The 17,917-nt window shown below is 40.4% G+C and overlaps 1 protein-coding gene across 2 annotated transcripts in view; it reads left to right on the forward strand.

Annotated features, from left to right (window-relative positions):
• ufl1 (UFM1-specific ligase 1) overlaps positions 1-17,917 on the forward strand; it is an 83,090-nt gene that overhangs the window by 13,369 nt on the left and 51,804 nt on the right. For both annotated transcript variants that reach the window (XM_066698983.1, XM_066699065.1), the window contains exons 3-5: positions 3,667-3,695; positions 13,999-14,096; positions 14,684-14,798. In XM_066698983.1, the coding sequence (XP_066555080.1) occupies positions 3,667-3,695; positions 13,999-14,096; positions 14,684-14,798 (242 nt within the window). The remainder of the gene's footprint in view (positions 1-3,666; positions 3,696-13,998; positions 14,097-14,683; positions 14,799-17,917) is intronic.

Consider the following 17,917-nt stretch of genomic DNA (forward strand, 5'->3'; position numbering starts at 1 on the left):
GTTATAATGGGCGATTTCAATTTCCCAAACCATAGACTGGGAAAGCCCGGTTGGGACTACAGAGGCAGAAATAGAGATGGTTGAGATGGTAAATGACTGCTTTCTAACTCGATTTGTCAGGGACCCAACCAGGGAGAGTGCATGCATTGACTTGGTATTTTCAAATGACCAAGATCGAGTCAGAGGGACAGTAGTTAGAGAACCAATGGCAAATTGTGATCACAACATGGTTAGCTTTGCGGCACTTAGAAGCGGTAGACTGGAGCACATTGGATACAGATTCAGTTGAAAATGGATGGTTATATTTTAAGAATATACTACTTGAGGCTCAGGAGAAATTTGTACCAAAACTACCAAGAAACAGTGGCCAAAATGGTTTAATAGAGGTATGCAAAAAAATATGAAGAGGAAGAAAATGTTGTATAGTGCATACAAAAGGGACGGAGACGAAACAAAATACATAGAATATGTTGAGCTGCAAAGAGATCTTAAGAAAGGGATCAGGAAAGCAAAGAGGGAAATAGAAAGAAACAGCTCTTGGAGCTAAAACTAATGCAAAGAGCTTTTTTCAATACTACAACAGCAAGAGGACAATAAGGGAGGAAGTGAAACAGATAATGGGCAAAAATGGAAGTGTCTTGGAAAACAAACAAGATATAGCAAATGTTCTAAATGAGTATTTCACAGAGGTTTTTACAAAAGAAAAGACAGATAACATGCCACAGGTTAACAATCAGTCCAGGCAAATCCTAAGAGAGATCAGGATAAATGATAAATGAGGAGGAGGTACTAAAGGGACTAACAGAATTAAAAACAAACAAATCACCTGGGCCAGATGGTATATTTCCAACAGTACTTAAAGAAATGAGGGAAATTATTTATAGGCCGCTAAGTCAAATATTCCAAATGACACTTAGAACAGGGGATGTGCCAACTGACTGGAAGACAGCAAATGTCATACCAATCCACAAGAAAGGGGACAAAACTGAGCCAGGAAATTACAGACCAATCAGTCTCACCTGCATCACCTTTAAAATGCTGGAAAAAATGATTAGACAGAAAATAGAGGAGCATCTCAATGAAAACCATATTCTTGGAGATGGTCAACATGGGCTTAGATGAGGCAGATCATGTCTTACTAATTTATTAGAATTTTTTTAACATGCAACTGCAGCTGTAGATCATGTGAAAGTATATGATATGATATACTTAGATTTTCAGAAAGCTTTTGATAAGGTTCCACACCAAAGGCTGATCCTCAATTTGGAAGCTGTAGGCATTCAGGGTAATGTAAAGCGATGTGGATTATGAACTGGTTGATGTATAGGAAACGGAGGGTGTCGATTAGAGGAGTCGCTTCTAACTGGATTGAGGTTGTTAGTGGAGTTCCACAGTGATCAGTACTAGAGCCTTTGCTTTTTCTAATCTATATTAATGATCTGAGCTGTGGGATAGTTAGCAAACTTGTCAAATTTTCAGATGATACAAAAATAGGTGGCTCAGCAGATACAATCTCGGCAGCACAGGCTATTCAGAGGGACTTAGATAACATTCAGTTGTGGGCCGACACCTGGCAGATGAAATTCAATGTGGGCAAGTGCAAGTTAATACATGCAGGTAACAAAAATGTCCACTATAATTACACTATGGGAGGAATAGAACTAGATGAAGTATTACATGAGAAAGACCTAGGAGTCTATGTGGACTCCTCACTTTCTCCATCCAAACAGTGTGGGGAAGCAATAAAAAAGGCAAACGGAATACTAGGGTATATTGTCAAAAGTGTAGAATTTAAAACGAGGGAAGTAATGTTAAGACTGTACAATGCACTAGTTAGACCTCATCTGGAATACTGTGTACAGTTCTGGGCTCCACACTTCAAGAAGGATATTGCTGCTTTAGAGGCAGTTCAGAGGAGAGCAACCAGACTTATTCCAGGTCTGAAGAGAATGTCCTACTCGTAGAGACTGAGGGAACTGAACCTTTTCACCTTGGAACAGAGTAGACTACGTGGGGACTTGATCCAAGTCTTCAAAATCAAGAAGGGCATCAACCACATCAAACCAGAGGAGCTTTTCCAGATCAGCAGGGATACCCGGAAACTGGGTTACAAGGCATTCAAAACGGAAAACAGGAGACGCTTCTTCACACAGAGAGTTGTCACAATCTGTAACAAACTCCCCAGCAATGTGGTAGAAGCTGAAAGTTTGGGACCATTTAAAAAAATACTGGATAGGATCCTTGGATCACTTATTAATGGACACCAAAGAATGGCCTACTCTCATTTGTAAACTTTCTTATGTTTCTTATGTAAATTGATACCGGACATCCCCAGTCTTTCACATCACATGCTACAACCTGGATGATTCATTTTTTTAATGATTCTGGGGCTTGGTGCATATAATTGGAAAAGCCTTCCTGCACTGCCATTTTTGCTTCACCACTGTCCCCATTGGGACGAAAACATATTTATTTTATGTGTTTCTGTATTACAGTTCCACAGATTTGCACATTTGAAACACATGTATATTACTTGTTGTTAGTGCAGCCAGTTTAACCCCAAAAAATCTGTTAAAATCTCATTTTCATATGTATTCTTATTAGGGCCTGGCAGATATTTCGGAGCACCAATATTATCGGCCGATATTGATCTTGAGGATTTTAAACAAACGCATGTCTTGCATTCAGTTTAAAGCTGCTTTCCACTACACGGAGACTGGAGAAGGAGATGTGAAATGAAGTGCAAATGTGTGAAACGTAAGTAAAAAGTAAATAAGGTGGACAAGCGTGCAGATTGTTACAGTAATATATCATCCATTGTCACCAATGTTCTGAGATCATGTGTTTTAGGTTATTCACAACGAATGCTAGTTGATTTTCTGTAACTTCCTGTTTATGTAGCCTATGTCATTTATTGGACACTTTGAAAATCCAAACCTTTAGACTGCCTTTTTTAGGTGTCACATACTGGACGGTACCACTTTCAGCTGACGGGTTGAAAGCAATGTTTTCCTCTGTGGTGTGCACGGATACAGTGTACCTTGATTGACCACTTTATGACAAAGTGTGAATTGTACTTTTTCTTTTAAATGACTAAATCAGGGTCGCTTTGGATCGCTGGAATTCTGCAGGTCATGTGCAGTCTGTGGTGTGCTGATGGAGTTCACTTGAGCAATAATGTTGGCATGCCCTTCTTTGCTCAGCTGTACTGGTCTGCAGCATATGTACAGCTGTGTGTTCCACTGGGGACCCCCCCTTCTGCACCCAGAAAGACACGGGCATACTTGTATTTTCTTCTGTACGACTGCATTTTAAAAATATATAGGTAATCTCACTGCAGTGTGGTACACTATATAGTTTCCTTTTAAAGACGTATGCCTTTCAGCTGCTTTCAGGATGTCAGTGGTGGCCATGTGTGCCACATCAGCGATGTAGATTGCGTGTAACTACGGAAGTCTTTGCTTCTTTTGATGTTGAGGTAACATCCACCACTTTAGCAAATAGTGTGAATGGACATTTCCGGCTAATCTACTACAAGCTGTGAGGTCGACAACACCTGTAATTAGGTGACTAGGTGACTTTTTGGTGCTAGCCCTAATGTGAAGACCGATAGAATAATGTTTTTTTTCTGAATTAAGTTAATTATGTCTTTTTTTTTTTTTAAAGGTCGGGTTAACATCGTGGATCTACAACAGGTTAGTGTACTGTTTACTCACAGTTGCCTTCAGATGTTGCTATAGTTTGTATGTTATAATACTGTTTAGTGAATGCTTTGGGCTCAATTTGAGTGAAACTAATTAAATATTGCAGATGACTTTTCTGTAAAATGAAACGAGAAACATTACTTCACTAATAAAGTAAACTGGCTTGGTAACCTAGAATAAAAATAATAACATCCAAAATATAAAACATTAGCTGTAGCAATATTCAACTTTTAAGTTCGCTTAATTCATTCATACAGTGCAGTTCTACTGGAGGGTTCATTTAATTCACTCTAACAATGGAACAACAAAACCTAAAAACAACTATTACAACACAAGGCTCCCTGAGTACCTCTCCCACCCATATGTCCATATTAATTTTATATGACATCTTGAAGCTAAAGCCAAACCCACCTGCTGAATATCTATGAGATATGGAAGCTTCTATTTTTTGGAATACAATACAATCCCACAGAGAAAATACCTAAAGATAGGGTAGTCAAATTAATTGTAACTAACTAGGGCCCGACCGATACACCGATCAGCCATAACATTATGACCACCTGCCTAATACTGTGTAGGTCCCCCTTTTGCCACCAAAACAGCCCTGATCCGTCGAGGCATGGACTCCACTAGACCTCTGAAGGTGTGCTGTGGTATCTGGCACCAAGACGTTAGCAGCAGATCCTTTAAGTCCTGTAAGGAGGTGGGGCCTCCATGGATCAGTCTTGTTTATCCAGCACATCCTACAGATGCTCAATTGGATTGAGATCTGGGGAATTTGGAGGCCACGTCAACACCTTGAACTCGTGATTCATCAGACCAGGCCACCTTCTTCCATTGCTTCGTGGTCCAGTTTTGGTGCTCATGTGCCCATTGTAGGTACTTTCGGCAGTGGACAGGGGTCAGCATGGGTACCCTGACTGGTCTGCAGCTACGCAGACCCATACGCAACAAACTGCGATGCACTGTGTGTTCTGACACCTTTTTATCAGAACCAGCATTCACTTTTTCAGCAATTTGAGCTACAGTAGCTTGTCTGTTGGATCGGACCACATGGGCCAGCCTTCGCTCCCCACGTGCATCAGTGAGCCTTGGCCACCCATGACCTTGTCACCGGTTCACCGCTTTTCCTTCCTACCACTTTTGATATGTACTGACCACTGCAGACCGGGAACACCCCACAAGAGCTGCAGTTTTGGAAATGCTCTGACCCAGTCTTCCACACAGTAACCTAAGGGGCCCCGTAGGGCCGCACCTGAGCCGTCCAGGAGCGAAGACCGTAGTCACGCTTTACTGGGAACTGTCTGCAATCAGCATATACAAAGCGGGGCTACAGAGGTTAACTCTTATGCCCTCCGCTTACAAGAGCAAGGCCGACTGATTTTATTAGTGCAGCTAGGAGCGAAGCTGTAATCTACTTGCACAATGTCTGGCGCGGGCAATCAAGTGTTGATATGGAGGGCCTGTGCTGGCTCTGTCCACCTGCCTCAGACTCCACGTCTGTCGCAGACTGCTTCCCAACCCTGCTTGGAGGCGTCTGTCGTCATGACTGCTCGGTGGTAAACTGGCCCCAGGGGCACACCGAGGGTCAAATTGTGGGGGCTCCGCCACCAACGGAGCTCCTTCCAGCACTGTGACTCGGCGTGCTCGATTGCGGCGAGGGTGCATCCTGAGAGACCTGAACCACCACTGCAATGGCCTCAACTGGAGGAGACCGAGGGGGAGGGTCTGTGATGCAGCCTCTAGGAGGCCCAGCAGCCTCTGGCAAAGGGACACCCTGACACGAGCTCTCAGTTGGAAGAGGAAGAGACACGTGTGTATTGAGGCAACTCTCTCTGGTGCCAGGGTGGCGAGCATGGCAACGGAATCGAGGCGCAGTCCGAGGAACTGTGCCTGCTGCGTTGGTGTCAGGCGTTTCTTCTCTCGATTGACCCGAAGGCCCAATTTGGAGAGGCGGCCTAAAATCAGGTCCGTGTGTATCCGAACCTGGGGGCTAACACGACGTCCATTCACTTGGAAAAAGTGCATGGCGCTTGCAACAGGCCGAAGGGGAGAACAGCAAACTCGAATGCTCGGCCCTTGAAGGCGAAGTGGAGAAACTTCATGTGCGCCTGCGCAATGGGGATGTGAATGTAAGCATCTTTGAAATTCACTGTGGTGAACCAGTCACCGGGCTTGATGGCCTGGGACATGGTACGCAGGTTGAGCATCTTCGAAGCGCAGCACCTTGAGGTGGCAGTTCAGGCGCCTCAGATCCAAGATGGGGCGGAAACCGCCATCTTTCGTGGGCACAAGGAAGTATGGGGAATAAAATCCCTCGTGCTGCCCCAGGGGGGGAGACTTCGTGGATTGCTTGCTTCTCCAGGAGAGTGGCGATTTCAAGCGCCGCACACTGCAACGAGTCCCTCACTTGCGTCCACACCATGCCCTGGAAGGGGATGGACGTGTCTGAAATTGCAGGGAGTAGCCAACTGATATAGCCAATTGGCAGAGTTGCCAATTGGAGAGTTACTGGGGGGTGTAAGGGTGGGCCAGAGGCTGCTGGAACACCTCAGGTGCGGGGCTCGGGTGGTGGAGGTGGGGTCGGGCCGGGTCCCCTCCTACCACGAGCTGCCATGGGCCACCGAGGGTTAGGGCGGCGAGCCTGGGTGGGCGCCTGCCTGCCAGTGAGGCGCTGGCGGAAATCGGCAGGTGGGTGGTGCTGTGACCTGGGCTGTGGTCCGGCCTGTGGCCTGGGAGCCACAGTCAGGGGGCCTCCCCGCCGGCGAGCTGCCCCAGACGGCCTGTGTTGCTGAACCTGAGGTGCCACTAGGTACACTCCAGCCAGCTGCAGGGACGGCTCCCTCTCCTGAATAGTGCGCGATAGCATCCCCTCCACAGAAGGGCCAAAAGTAAAGCCTGGCGAGATAGGGGCGTCCATGAGGCGAGTCCTGTCCGTCTCAGGGACCCCGCTGTGTCTGGGACAGCCAAAGCTGGCGGTGCGCCGCCACAATGGCTGCCAAGGGTTGTCCTGTCGACCTTGCCCCCTGGTGCATCACCGTGACCAGCTGATCTGCCACCGCCGCTATCTCCGAGATAGGGGGCAGGGTTGGTGATGCGCCATGTTGCTCTGAGGACTCCGCCACCTGAGCCAAGTACAAGGCCAGCAGGCTTTCCATATTTCGGAGGCGAGCCGCTTGGGAATGCATTAAAAAAAATAATAATGTAATCGATGACTGCATGGTTCGACATCAACCACATCTGTCAGAGAGTCCATGGCTAAACATCTGGAGTTCAGAGGTATGGGATGAAAAATAAAATTACACTTCCCTACACTTCCCTTGCAGATAGTAATCTGGGGTGTCACATGTTTATATTTTGTCATTTTTAAAAAGTTGGCAACTGCAGAAGTTTATTAAATTATATATTTCTTATAACAAAAACTCAATATTTTAAATAACTGGTAAAATCGTATGAAATGGAAAGAGGGCGTTACTGTATCTTCTGTTACCAAATTGATTCAGGCTCATCAGTCTCATTAATTTGAGTTAGTAGATCGATTTAAGATTAAGGTTCCTACATTTGAAAGTTACTGGTATTACCAATATAAATGGCCAAATAAGTGTGAAAAGTGAAATGCAAATAAGTATGTAGCCTATGTATATTAATCTTTGTTAATACAAATATTAATGTGTGAGGGGGGGTGGGGTGGGGGTTTGTGAACCAAATGTATAGGGGGTGCGCAAGCCAAAAAGTTTGGGTAATGCTGCTCTAAACCAATGGAAAGTATTTTTGAAAGCTGTGCTACATTTGAGTATCCATGGTTTTAAGAACATAAGAACATGAGAAAGTTTAAAAACGAGAGGAGGCCATTCGACCCATTGTGCTCGTTTGTTGTCCATTAATAACTGAGTGATCCAAGGATTCTATCAAGTCTGACTTTAAATGTTCCCAAATTTTCAGAAAGCTAAAATATGTTGTATGCAATGAAGTTCATAGTTAAATAGTCCAACAGTACTTAGGGGAAATTATTTATAGGCTGCTAACTCAGATATTCCAAAAGACACTTAGAACAAGGTATTTGCCAACTGACTGGAACATGGCAAATGTCATACCAATCCGACGAGGCAGATCATGTCTTGCTAATTCATTAGAATTTTTTGAACATGCAACTGCAGCTGTAGATCACATGAAAGCATATGATATGATAGACTGGATAGGATCCTTGGATCACTTCACTATTAATGGACACCAAACGAGCATGATGGGTTGAATGGCCTCCTCTCCTTTGTAAACTTTATGTTCATGTAAACTTCCTGATGTAAAATGTGCTTGGCTTTGTTTTACTTTTTAAAAACCATTTTTGCTCTACTGAGTTATGTCCAAATTCGCATTATATCAGATCACGTTATATTATGTATTTATATTAAAGGAGGAATTGAATACGATTTTATATTAATGGGCCTTGAGTAAAATTTAAAATGGAGCCGGAAGTCATGAGAAGGTAAATGCAAGGGGGTGAAGGTAGAAATTAAGATATTTCTAGTTTATTTCAGCTGGTCAACCTAAATTGTCAAAATCCCCTTTTCAACCCAAATTACAGAATTTGCACACACAAAAAAATTCAAAAAATATATACACAGATGTAATAGTCCAAAATGTATTCAATGTGGAAAACTCGTTCATCTGATTTCTCAGCAATGGAGTAAGAACACATCTACAATGAATACATGCATTTACAATCAATGCATTACTCTTACTCTAAGCAATGTACATTTTATTATTAGTAATATTATTGTTATGATTTAAATATTAAAGGAAGTTTAAACAAATTTGATGTATTGCCATCTTTTGCCTGAATTTATTTTAGACACACAAAACTGTGTTAAATTGACAAAAGCCATTCATTAAATATTAAAGAAACATTTTCCTTTCAGTCTCGTATTTCTTACATCCCATTTAGTTTTCCTCAAATCATAGTCGTGTATCTTATACATGGGGTTACTCTCACTGCCCTTGTAAGAAAAACATTGCATGCAAATTAAATGGAAAATCTTTCCTTTGTCTTCAATATTTTCTTACGAATTGAGTTTGAATCTAAATTTTAGTTTTCCCATTTGCGGCTTGTAACCCTGCAGTTTGTGCGCAGATACTGTACTATCTTGTGTGATTCGCCTTTATAATTTAACACTAGAAGCGCAGGGCTGGTCAGTCTGACCAATTTAATTTGAATTACTCTGTGTTCCTGAATACACTGTGCATACCCTTTCGTGACTTTTCCTAAATATATGTATAAAATATGCCTAAGACGTTTTAGCTGCATAAACTCAAATCAAGTCACAATCTCTACCTCACCTACAGTCTACAGTCTGTCATGTGCTTGAAAAACACATACGCATTGTATAGCATTACAGATGTTTTCTTACAACTGTAGTCAGATTGAGTGGACACTAAGAGTGATTATCGCGCTTGTTGCATCTGTCTTTTGACTGTACAGTGTTCCTGCTTAGAGAGAAAAGCACTTTAATGTCATTTATAACAATCATGTTTGTTTTATCTTCATATTTCCATTGAAATACACTACTCAATTTGCTAGTTTAATTAGATCATTATTATACTAGTTTTGCCTCTTGTAGGTAGTTTGAAATGTCAGTTCTTCTAGTGTTAACCGTATAATAGCCAGTCATTATAATGGACATTTTTTTTTATTTTTTTTTAATCTGCTCAATAAATTATTTAAGGAATATACTGTGATGGCTTTGGTGTCACATATACACATATACGTTACATATAGTGTGTATACATATAGTATAGGCAGCACTGTGGATTTGTGGTCATGGCTCTGGATTGGAAGGTTGTGGATTCAAATCCCAGGTGGGGCAATGCTGTTGTACCCTTGAGCAAGGTACTTCACTTAGATTGCTCCAGTGAAAATGCCCAGCTGTATAAATGGGTACAAATGTAAGTCGCCCTGAATAAGAGTGTCTGCTAAATGACGATAATGTAATGTAATACATGAAACTCTGCACGTATGATTATGCCTATGACATAAAACCAGAGAATGAAGTTTGTGGGGTACACGGTTAAGCCGCAATGATGGATTTAACATCATTTATAAATGTGTATTTATAAAAGCATGATATTTAACCCAAAACAAATCTCAGAAGACATTCAAAAACTCACCAAACTTGGTACAATAATTAATGACAATGTTGTGCTTGATTGTGGCGAGTTTTGTCACCAACGGTGACACGGCATGGTGGCCACGATGCTTAAGGCCCTGTCACATCCAGCAGTAAATATCTACAGAACTGTGTAGAACTCTGGCGTGCTTGAAGGTGCTCCATTGGTGGCGGAGCCCTTACAGTTTGACCCACGGTGTGCCCTTGGGGCCAGTCTGAGTGATGACTACAGATGTCTCCGAGCAAGGTGGGGGACGGACATGGAGTCCAAGGCAGATGGTCGGAGCAGTACTTCTACGGCTGGCGGACTTTTAGCACCTGGTGCCAAGATGGCGGTCACGACCCAGTTTTTGCTGGCAATCACCTCTGCAAAATGTGTGAGCGAGTTACACGCCCTGTCTGTACATCCATTGTGTGTCCATTTTGTGGGAGATGGCTCCAGGGTCACGTTACGACCTAACCCTGCATTCCTCCTGCAAGTGCTGTCTCCATTTCATTTCAACAGGCCTATTGAGTTCATGGTTTTCATCCTCCTCCCTTCCCTTCAGAGCAGGATAGTTGACTTCACCTGCTCTGCCCTGTGCGCGCCCTCAGGTGCTATTTGCATTATGATCAACTGTGTCCTGTGGAGCTCGGACACAGGGACAGGGGCTTTAAAAGCAGCGCCTCTCGCATTGGATTGTGGATGCTATTACCATGGCCTACGAGTCCACGAGTAGCTTTCTTTTGTGTCAATTCTGTTATTTAGGTTGAAAAGGGGATTCTGACATTTAGGTTGACCATCTGAAATAAACTAGAAACGTTTTAATCTGTACCTTTTTTTTTAACCAATACAAAAAATTGTTTTAAAAGCTGTTAGATTGGTTAATACTCACAACATACCTAAAAATAATTTCAACTGTGAAATAAGATCTCAGGACAGCCATCTACATAGTTATTTGAAAATTGCCGTATACGGTATTGACTTTATTGTCCGTGGTGACAAATTGGTGTTGATAAATTGCTAGTGACAAATTGTCGCTGGTGATGAAAAGCTTGTGCTGAAATGTTCGCGATGAAAAGAGCATGACAAATTAATGGGATACTGTATGACACTAATGTATCAATATGTTATTTCCTTCAGTCACAAGATCTGAACCTAATTGAGCATGTATGGGATATTCTGGGACAATGCTTGAGACTGCATTTTTCCACCTCCATCAGCAGATTCAAGTTGTTTGACTTGCTGGTGGAAGAATGGTGCATCCCTCCTGCAGAATTCCATGGGGCATACACACTGTACTGGCCACACGTGGTGGTACATTGTTGTTTCAGTTTTGTTCCCTCACTACCTGTATATCAACATATTAATAAATAATATGGTTATTCAAGATTGGAAAACATATATATTAATAGAACCCATTTCGTGTTTGTTTAACCCTCAGAGTACTAGGCCCGCAGGGGGTGCTCTACGCACTTAACATAGCGCAACAACTTACTTAATTTTACATAAATGCATATAATCATAATATGAAACCTATATATCGCAAGAAACGCATTCTTCTATAATTTAGTTTATTTTTGGAATGAATACAGAAATGTGCATTGGCAAAGAAACTAAACTTATACAGCCGCCATTTTTATTTTCAAACAACCCAGTTTTCTGAATTAACCTGGTTTATATCACTTAAAAAATGATATTCATATGAATCGCCAAAATGTTCTTTTTTAAATTCAAAAAAACGCAGATGTTTACAAATACTTGTTCAATACTTCTTACTTGTTGTCGTTTTTACTACCAGTCATATTTAATAGTAACAATACTATTACTACTAACAATAATAATAAATGTACATGGCTTACTTTGCATTGATTGTAAACGCGTGTGTTTGCCTCGGGGCAGATGTGATCTTTCTCCTTTGCGGAGAAATCGGCTGGTCGGGGATGCTGCGTGGAAATGCATCTCGTACTATTACTACTTATTATTTATTAATCTTACCAGCTTTCTTTTGTCAGTTTATCTGTTATTTGTTTCGAAAAGGTTGATTCTGACATTTAGCAGAAATAAACTAGAATCTGTCACCGCCTCGCATTTATTCCCATGATAAACTGTGTACAATACTAATCAATGTGCCAAATTAAAAGTTTACAATACTAAAAAGTTTGTTTAGTTTTAACTGTCTCAGAAGTAGTATAATGTTCAAAACATCCCCCATTTGACTCCTTTAAAAGCGATCTCATGTAGTGTGCGTTTTCAGCTCGCCGCCATCTTTTCCCATCTTCTCTAAGAGAGTTTTTTTTTTTTTTTAACCAATACAAAACCTCTGTTTTAAAAGCTTTTTGAATGGTTAATTCCTCAATGAACATCTCTGCTATTGGCTAAAATAATTTGTTGATATGCAGATTTGTGCAATTAAAAAACATTTTTAGGTTTAAAAGGGGGCGGAATTTTGGGCCGAAAATTGGCCCCCTAGTTAACACTAGAAGCGCCGACATTTCAAACTACCTACAGCGCCAAAGCCGGTCATTGTAACCGATTGCTCTTTAACAACTGCAATATGATAATCAAAGCAAACGATCGTATACAACTTAGACGTTTGATCATGAACATCAAATCCAACATTTACATTGAACAAATGGAGTATTTAAATTGAAATATGATCATAAAACATTAATATTATTGTTATAAATAACATCAAAACGCTTTTTTTCTAAACGCCACACTGCAATCAGAATATAAATAACTATATAGCCTACATTAAGCAAAAAGCTCAAAAACATCATACAATAAGAGAATGAAATATTGTAAACGTAAATATTGGAATAATGCTCAAAATCTATATTTTATAGTTCACAAATAACTATTGCATTTATCAAAACATAATTGTACACTAAAGTAAACCATTTCAACACTGTGTAAACTTTGTTTTCAACATAGTGCTTTTATTCACTGTAGCTTTGTATTTCAATAAACTATTTACTATATGTTTAGCCTGCATACCTGACAGCTCAGTACAGTCCACACAGGACACGTTTCTCCACTTTCCCTGCATGAGCTCGTACCTCACACTGCATTTTCTCCAAGTGTTCTCTCCAGGTGAACACTTCTACTCCACGAATATATAGCATTGCAATAAATGCTCCTCCACTGATAATGTCCATGCATCATTATTTTGCTTGCAATGTGCCTGTGCTATTGTACTACATGCAGCAAACGCGTATTGATCAGTAGAGTAAAAACACTCTGTGCCATTAGGACCTGGCATTTCAGTCGCAATGTTTTCACAACTCTGGCACAAACCCACGAATGATCTGTCATTCACAGTATCACTGATGCCCCTGAATCAGTCATGTTCATATACACAGCATTTCCAAAACGAGCTCTCTTCAATCTCCGTTTCCAATCCATGTTTATTTGCGGGTAATCACTGTATCCACTCAATTTGAGTACAGCTGTAAGAAAACACCTGTAATTCTGTGCAATGCGTGTGTTTTTCAAGCACATGAAAGACTGTAGACGGGTAGAGATCGCCACTTGAACTCCAGACTGACTGTATTGTAAAGGGAAGGCAGAATTATGCGTTATATTTGAGTTATGTATTTAAATGACCGGTCAAAATAACCCGATTTTGGCTATTCTAGGTAAATGTGTTTATAACTTATTTATTTTCAAGTTTATCCAGCTAAAACGCTGTAGGTATGTCTAATACATATATTTAGGAAAAGTCACAAACGGGTATGCGCAGTATATTTAAGAACACAGAGATGATTCAAATTGTAATAACCAAATCAGTCAAATTTACCGGCTCATCTAGTATTAAACATTTGCTATATGGGAGATTGCTCAGAATATCTGGGGCTGAAGAGGTTATCTTAATGATTTATTTTCTTGCACTAGCTCTACAGATAACTGATCTCTCTGTTAATTCATACATGTTATAAATACCAGTCATCACTCCTTTCTTTCTGCTGACTATTAGCTGTAGCTCTGTGAATGGTTGCCCAGCATTTCTAGTACATGGAATTTACATAGATGTAGAGATCCAGTTATTCATGGATTCAGGTTCTCCAGATTGTCTGTGACATTTGTTATTTTATAAGCAAACCAATTTGTATTTATTTATACTGACATTTTACCATTTTATGTTTTTTAGATCATAAATGTGGATTTGGTCCATATTGAGAACAGAGCCAGTGACATAGTTAAGTTGGATAAAAGTGTTCAGCTGGTCCTGGGGCAGTTAATTGATGAGTAAGTACACTGTGGATACGTAATATATATTAAATCCAATTCTAATCCTCATTGAATAGGCTTGTAGTTATACAGGGTTTTTTACTGTGTGCATTTCATAAAACAAATTGCAAGTTAAAGTATGAAGCACAGTTATAGATTATTTAATAGCCTAAAATTAAAGCAGTCCTCTGGAAGCTAGTTTAAATTTACACAAAGTGGAACTGGTGTAGAAATAGTTTTTGACAAGTTCAGTGCATGCAGAAGAAAGAGTACTCAGTCTTCTTCTGGTTGCTCATTGACCAGTATGCTAGGTGGCTATGATTTATACTGTAGGAAGCTTAAATATGTCAGTATTTTTCACTATTAAGATTATTATGAATCCCAATACAAATAATAGTATCTGTAGCACAAAGTAAACCATGTCCAATATCACTTGTTCCAATGAGCCCACATGAAGCTACAGTAGCAGTCTGTACTCCTGATTTTCAAGGAATATATTCCTTTATAATCAATTTTCTAACACTACTGACAAAGTCACTGAAATTATTTTATAGTTTAATATATTAGTTTTAATGTTTAATTTTCTTCCTTATCTAATGAATTAGAAAATATCTGGATCAACTTGCGGAGGAGGTAAATGACAAACTACAGGAGGCTGGTCAGGTGACTATTGCAGAACTGTGCAAAGCTTATGACCTCCCTGCAGATTTCCTAACAGAGGTGAGTGAAAATCCATTAATCTATTCTTCAAATGTTGATATTTATTTATTTAATGAAATATAACCACACATTGACAACATTTGATATTTTATAACACATGGAGTGGATGTATATGTAATTCCACACCCTAAGGAACACCATAGACAAGCTTTTAGACATCTTTCTTAAGGAGAACTTCTAATCTATGTATTCCTTTATTTCTACTGTGGAAAATAAATGTTACTTGAGAAACAAAATCTAAAACAAATTTACATTTTCTAAGTCTGCTAAACTCAAGTTGAAAGTAGGTGTATGACTGTGGGTTCAAACTGCATTCTGCAATATTTTAGAATGACAAATTTAAAATATCGGGTAAGTAATGATTAGTATGAACCAGTGTATATCAACATATTTTTCAATGATTTCTTGGAGGTTATATGGAGTACTTTTATTTGATAAATCGAAATCTAGGACATAATGGACATAACAAATTCCCATTAACAAACTTAAACTAACTTAAACTTAATGCAGGCTGAGGCTTAACTACAGTGAGGGGAATAAAGTATTTGATCCCCTGCTGAATTTGTACGTTTGCCTACTGACAAAGAAATGTTCAGTCTATAATTTTAATGGTAGGTGTATTTTAACAGTGAGAGACAGAATAACAACAAAAAAATCCAGAAAAAAACGCATTTCAAAAAAGTTATAAAATGATTTGCATGTTAATGAGGGAAATAAGTATTTGACCCCTTCGACTTAGTACTTGGTGGCAAAACCCTTGTTGGCAATCACAGAGGTCAGACGTTTCTTGTAGTTGCCAAACAGGTTTGCATACATCTCAGGAGGGATTTTGTCCCACTCCTCTTTGCAGATCCTCTCCAAGTCCTTAAGGTTTTGAGGCTGACGTTTGGCAACTCGAACCTTCAGCTCCCTCCACAGATTTTCTATGGGATTAAGGTCTGGAGACTGGCTAGGCCACTCCTTAATGTGCTTCTTCTTGAGCCACTCCTTTGTTGCCTTGGCTGTGTGTTTTGGGTCATTGTCATGTTGGAATATCCATCCACTACCCATTTTCAATGCCCTATCTGAGGGAAGGAGGTTCTCACCCAAGATTTGATGGTACATGGCCCCATCCATCGTCCCTTTGATGTGGTGCAGTTGTCCTGTCCCCTTAGCAGAAAAACACCCCCCAAAGCTTAATGTTTCCACCTCTATGTTTGACGGTGGGGATGGTGTTCTTGGGGTCATAGGCAGCATTCCTCCTCCGCCAAACACTGCAAGTTGAGTTGATGCCAAAGAGCTCGATTTTGGTCTTATTTGACCACAACACTTTCACCCAGTTCTCCTCTGAATCATTCAGATGTTCATTGGCAAACTTCAGATGGGCCTGTACATGTGCTTTTTTGAGCAGGGGGACCTTGCGGGCGCTGCAGGATTTCAGTCCTTCACGGCATAGTGTGTTACCAATTGTTTTCTTGGTGACTATGGTCCCAGCTGCCTTGAGATCATTAACAAGATCCTCCTGTGTAGTTCTGGGCTGATTCCTCACCGTTCTCATGATCATTGAAACTCCACGAGGTGAGATCTTGCATGGAGCCCCAGACCGAGGGAGACTGACAGTTATTTTGTGTTTCTTCCATTTGCGAATAATCGCACCAACTGTTGTCACCTTCTCACCAAGCTGCTTGGCAATGGTCTTGTAGCCCATTCCAGCCTTGTGTAGGTCTACAATCTTGTCCCTGACATCCTTGGACAGCTCTTTGGTCTTGGCCATGGTGGAGAGTTTGGAATCTGATTTGATTGATTGCTTCTGTGGACAGGTGTCTTTTATACCGGTAACGAGCTGAGATTAGGAGCACTAGAGAGTGCTCCTAATCTCAGCTCGTTACCTGTATAAAGGACACCTGGGAGCCAGAAATCTTGCTGATTGATAGGGGATCAAAAACGTCTGACCTCTGTGATTGCCAACAAGGGTTTTGCCACCAAGTACTAAGTCGAAGGGGTCAAATACTTATTTCCCTCATTAACATGCAAATCAATTTATAACTTTTTTGAAATGCGTTTTTCTGGATTTGTTTGTTGTTATTCTGTCTCTCACAGTTAAAATACACCTACCATTAAAATTATAGACTGATCATTTCTTTGTCAGTAGGCAAATCAGCAAAATCAGCAGGGGATCAAATACTTTTTTTCCCTCACTGTACATGTCACAGGTAATAAATGTTCCTGCTATATATCCAGTTGCAGCCTCCTTCTCATGCCCTTTGTTAGGATGACTTGCCAAAGGAGGTTGAAGTACATAGGATGGAGTTGAGTGAACAAAATAAAATAGATTTCATTGTCAACAGATGACAAAGCTAATTCTGTATTGTGCATTCATGCTTTACCCCAAATGTGTGTCACAGAAAAGCTTCAGGAATTTGGAAAATACTGTAACCTCATAGAAAACACGTTTTTGGCTATGGACTCTTACTTAGTATAATTTCATAATGAGCAATAACGTTTATAATTTTTGTATGTCTGTTTGCACTTTTGAGAGTCCCAAAATCAGTATTTCAGAAAAATATTGAGAATGCTCCTGAAATGCATGAAGTGGGCGTGACATCACAAGTTGAAGATGTCAACTTGGCTTCTGACAGTGAAAGCAACTGTTCAGTGTTTCTGATAAACAACTGCACATTTTCTTAAGTCCTCCCAAAGAATAATACACTAAAATTGTATGGGCTCTTACAAAACAATTGTTTTTGGTTAAAGTCTAGTGTTTTCACACATTACATTAGACTTGCGGTTTCTTGGCAGTGCAGCAAAAAACCTTTTTTCAAATGCATGTTCTTATATTTATACAGTGAATTGTTCTACTGTATCAGAAGTTATGAAATGCCTGAGTTTTGAAAACAAATTTAACAAGGTGTGTGGGATTGTGACAGACATACGGCTAAGCCGTCATATTGACACCAGGAATTTTCTACCATGCTAGCAATGGCAACGGGTCTGTGTGAATGAAGTAGGATTAGAGTGCCTCCTTTCGTGGAGGACCCCCTGTCCTGCTGGTTTTTGTTCCAACTGATATCTTAATTGAACTAACAATTAAGGCTCAATTAAGACTGCAATATTAGGCTCAATTATATAATCAAGAGCTT

This window comes from Amia ocellicauda, chromosome 1 (assembly GCF_036373705.1).
Source record: "Amia ocellicauda isolate fAmiCal2 chromosome 1, fAmiCal2.hap1, whole genome shotgun sequence".
NCBI lineage: Eukaryota > Metazoa > Chordata > Actinopteri > Amiiformes > Amiidae > Amia > Amia ocellicauda.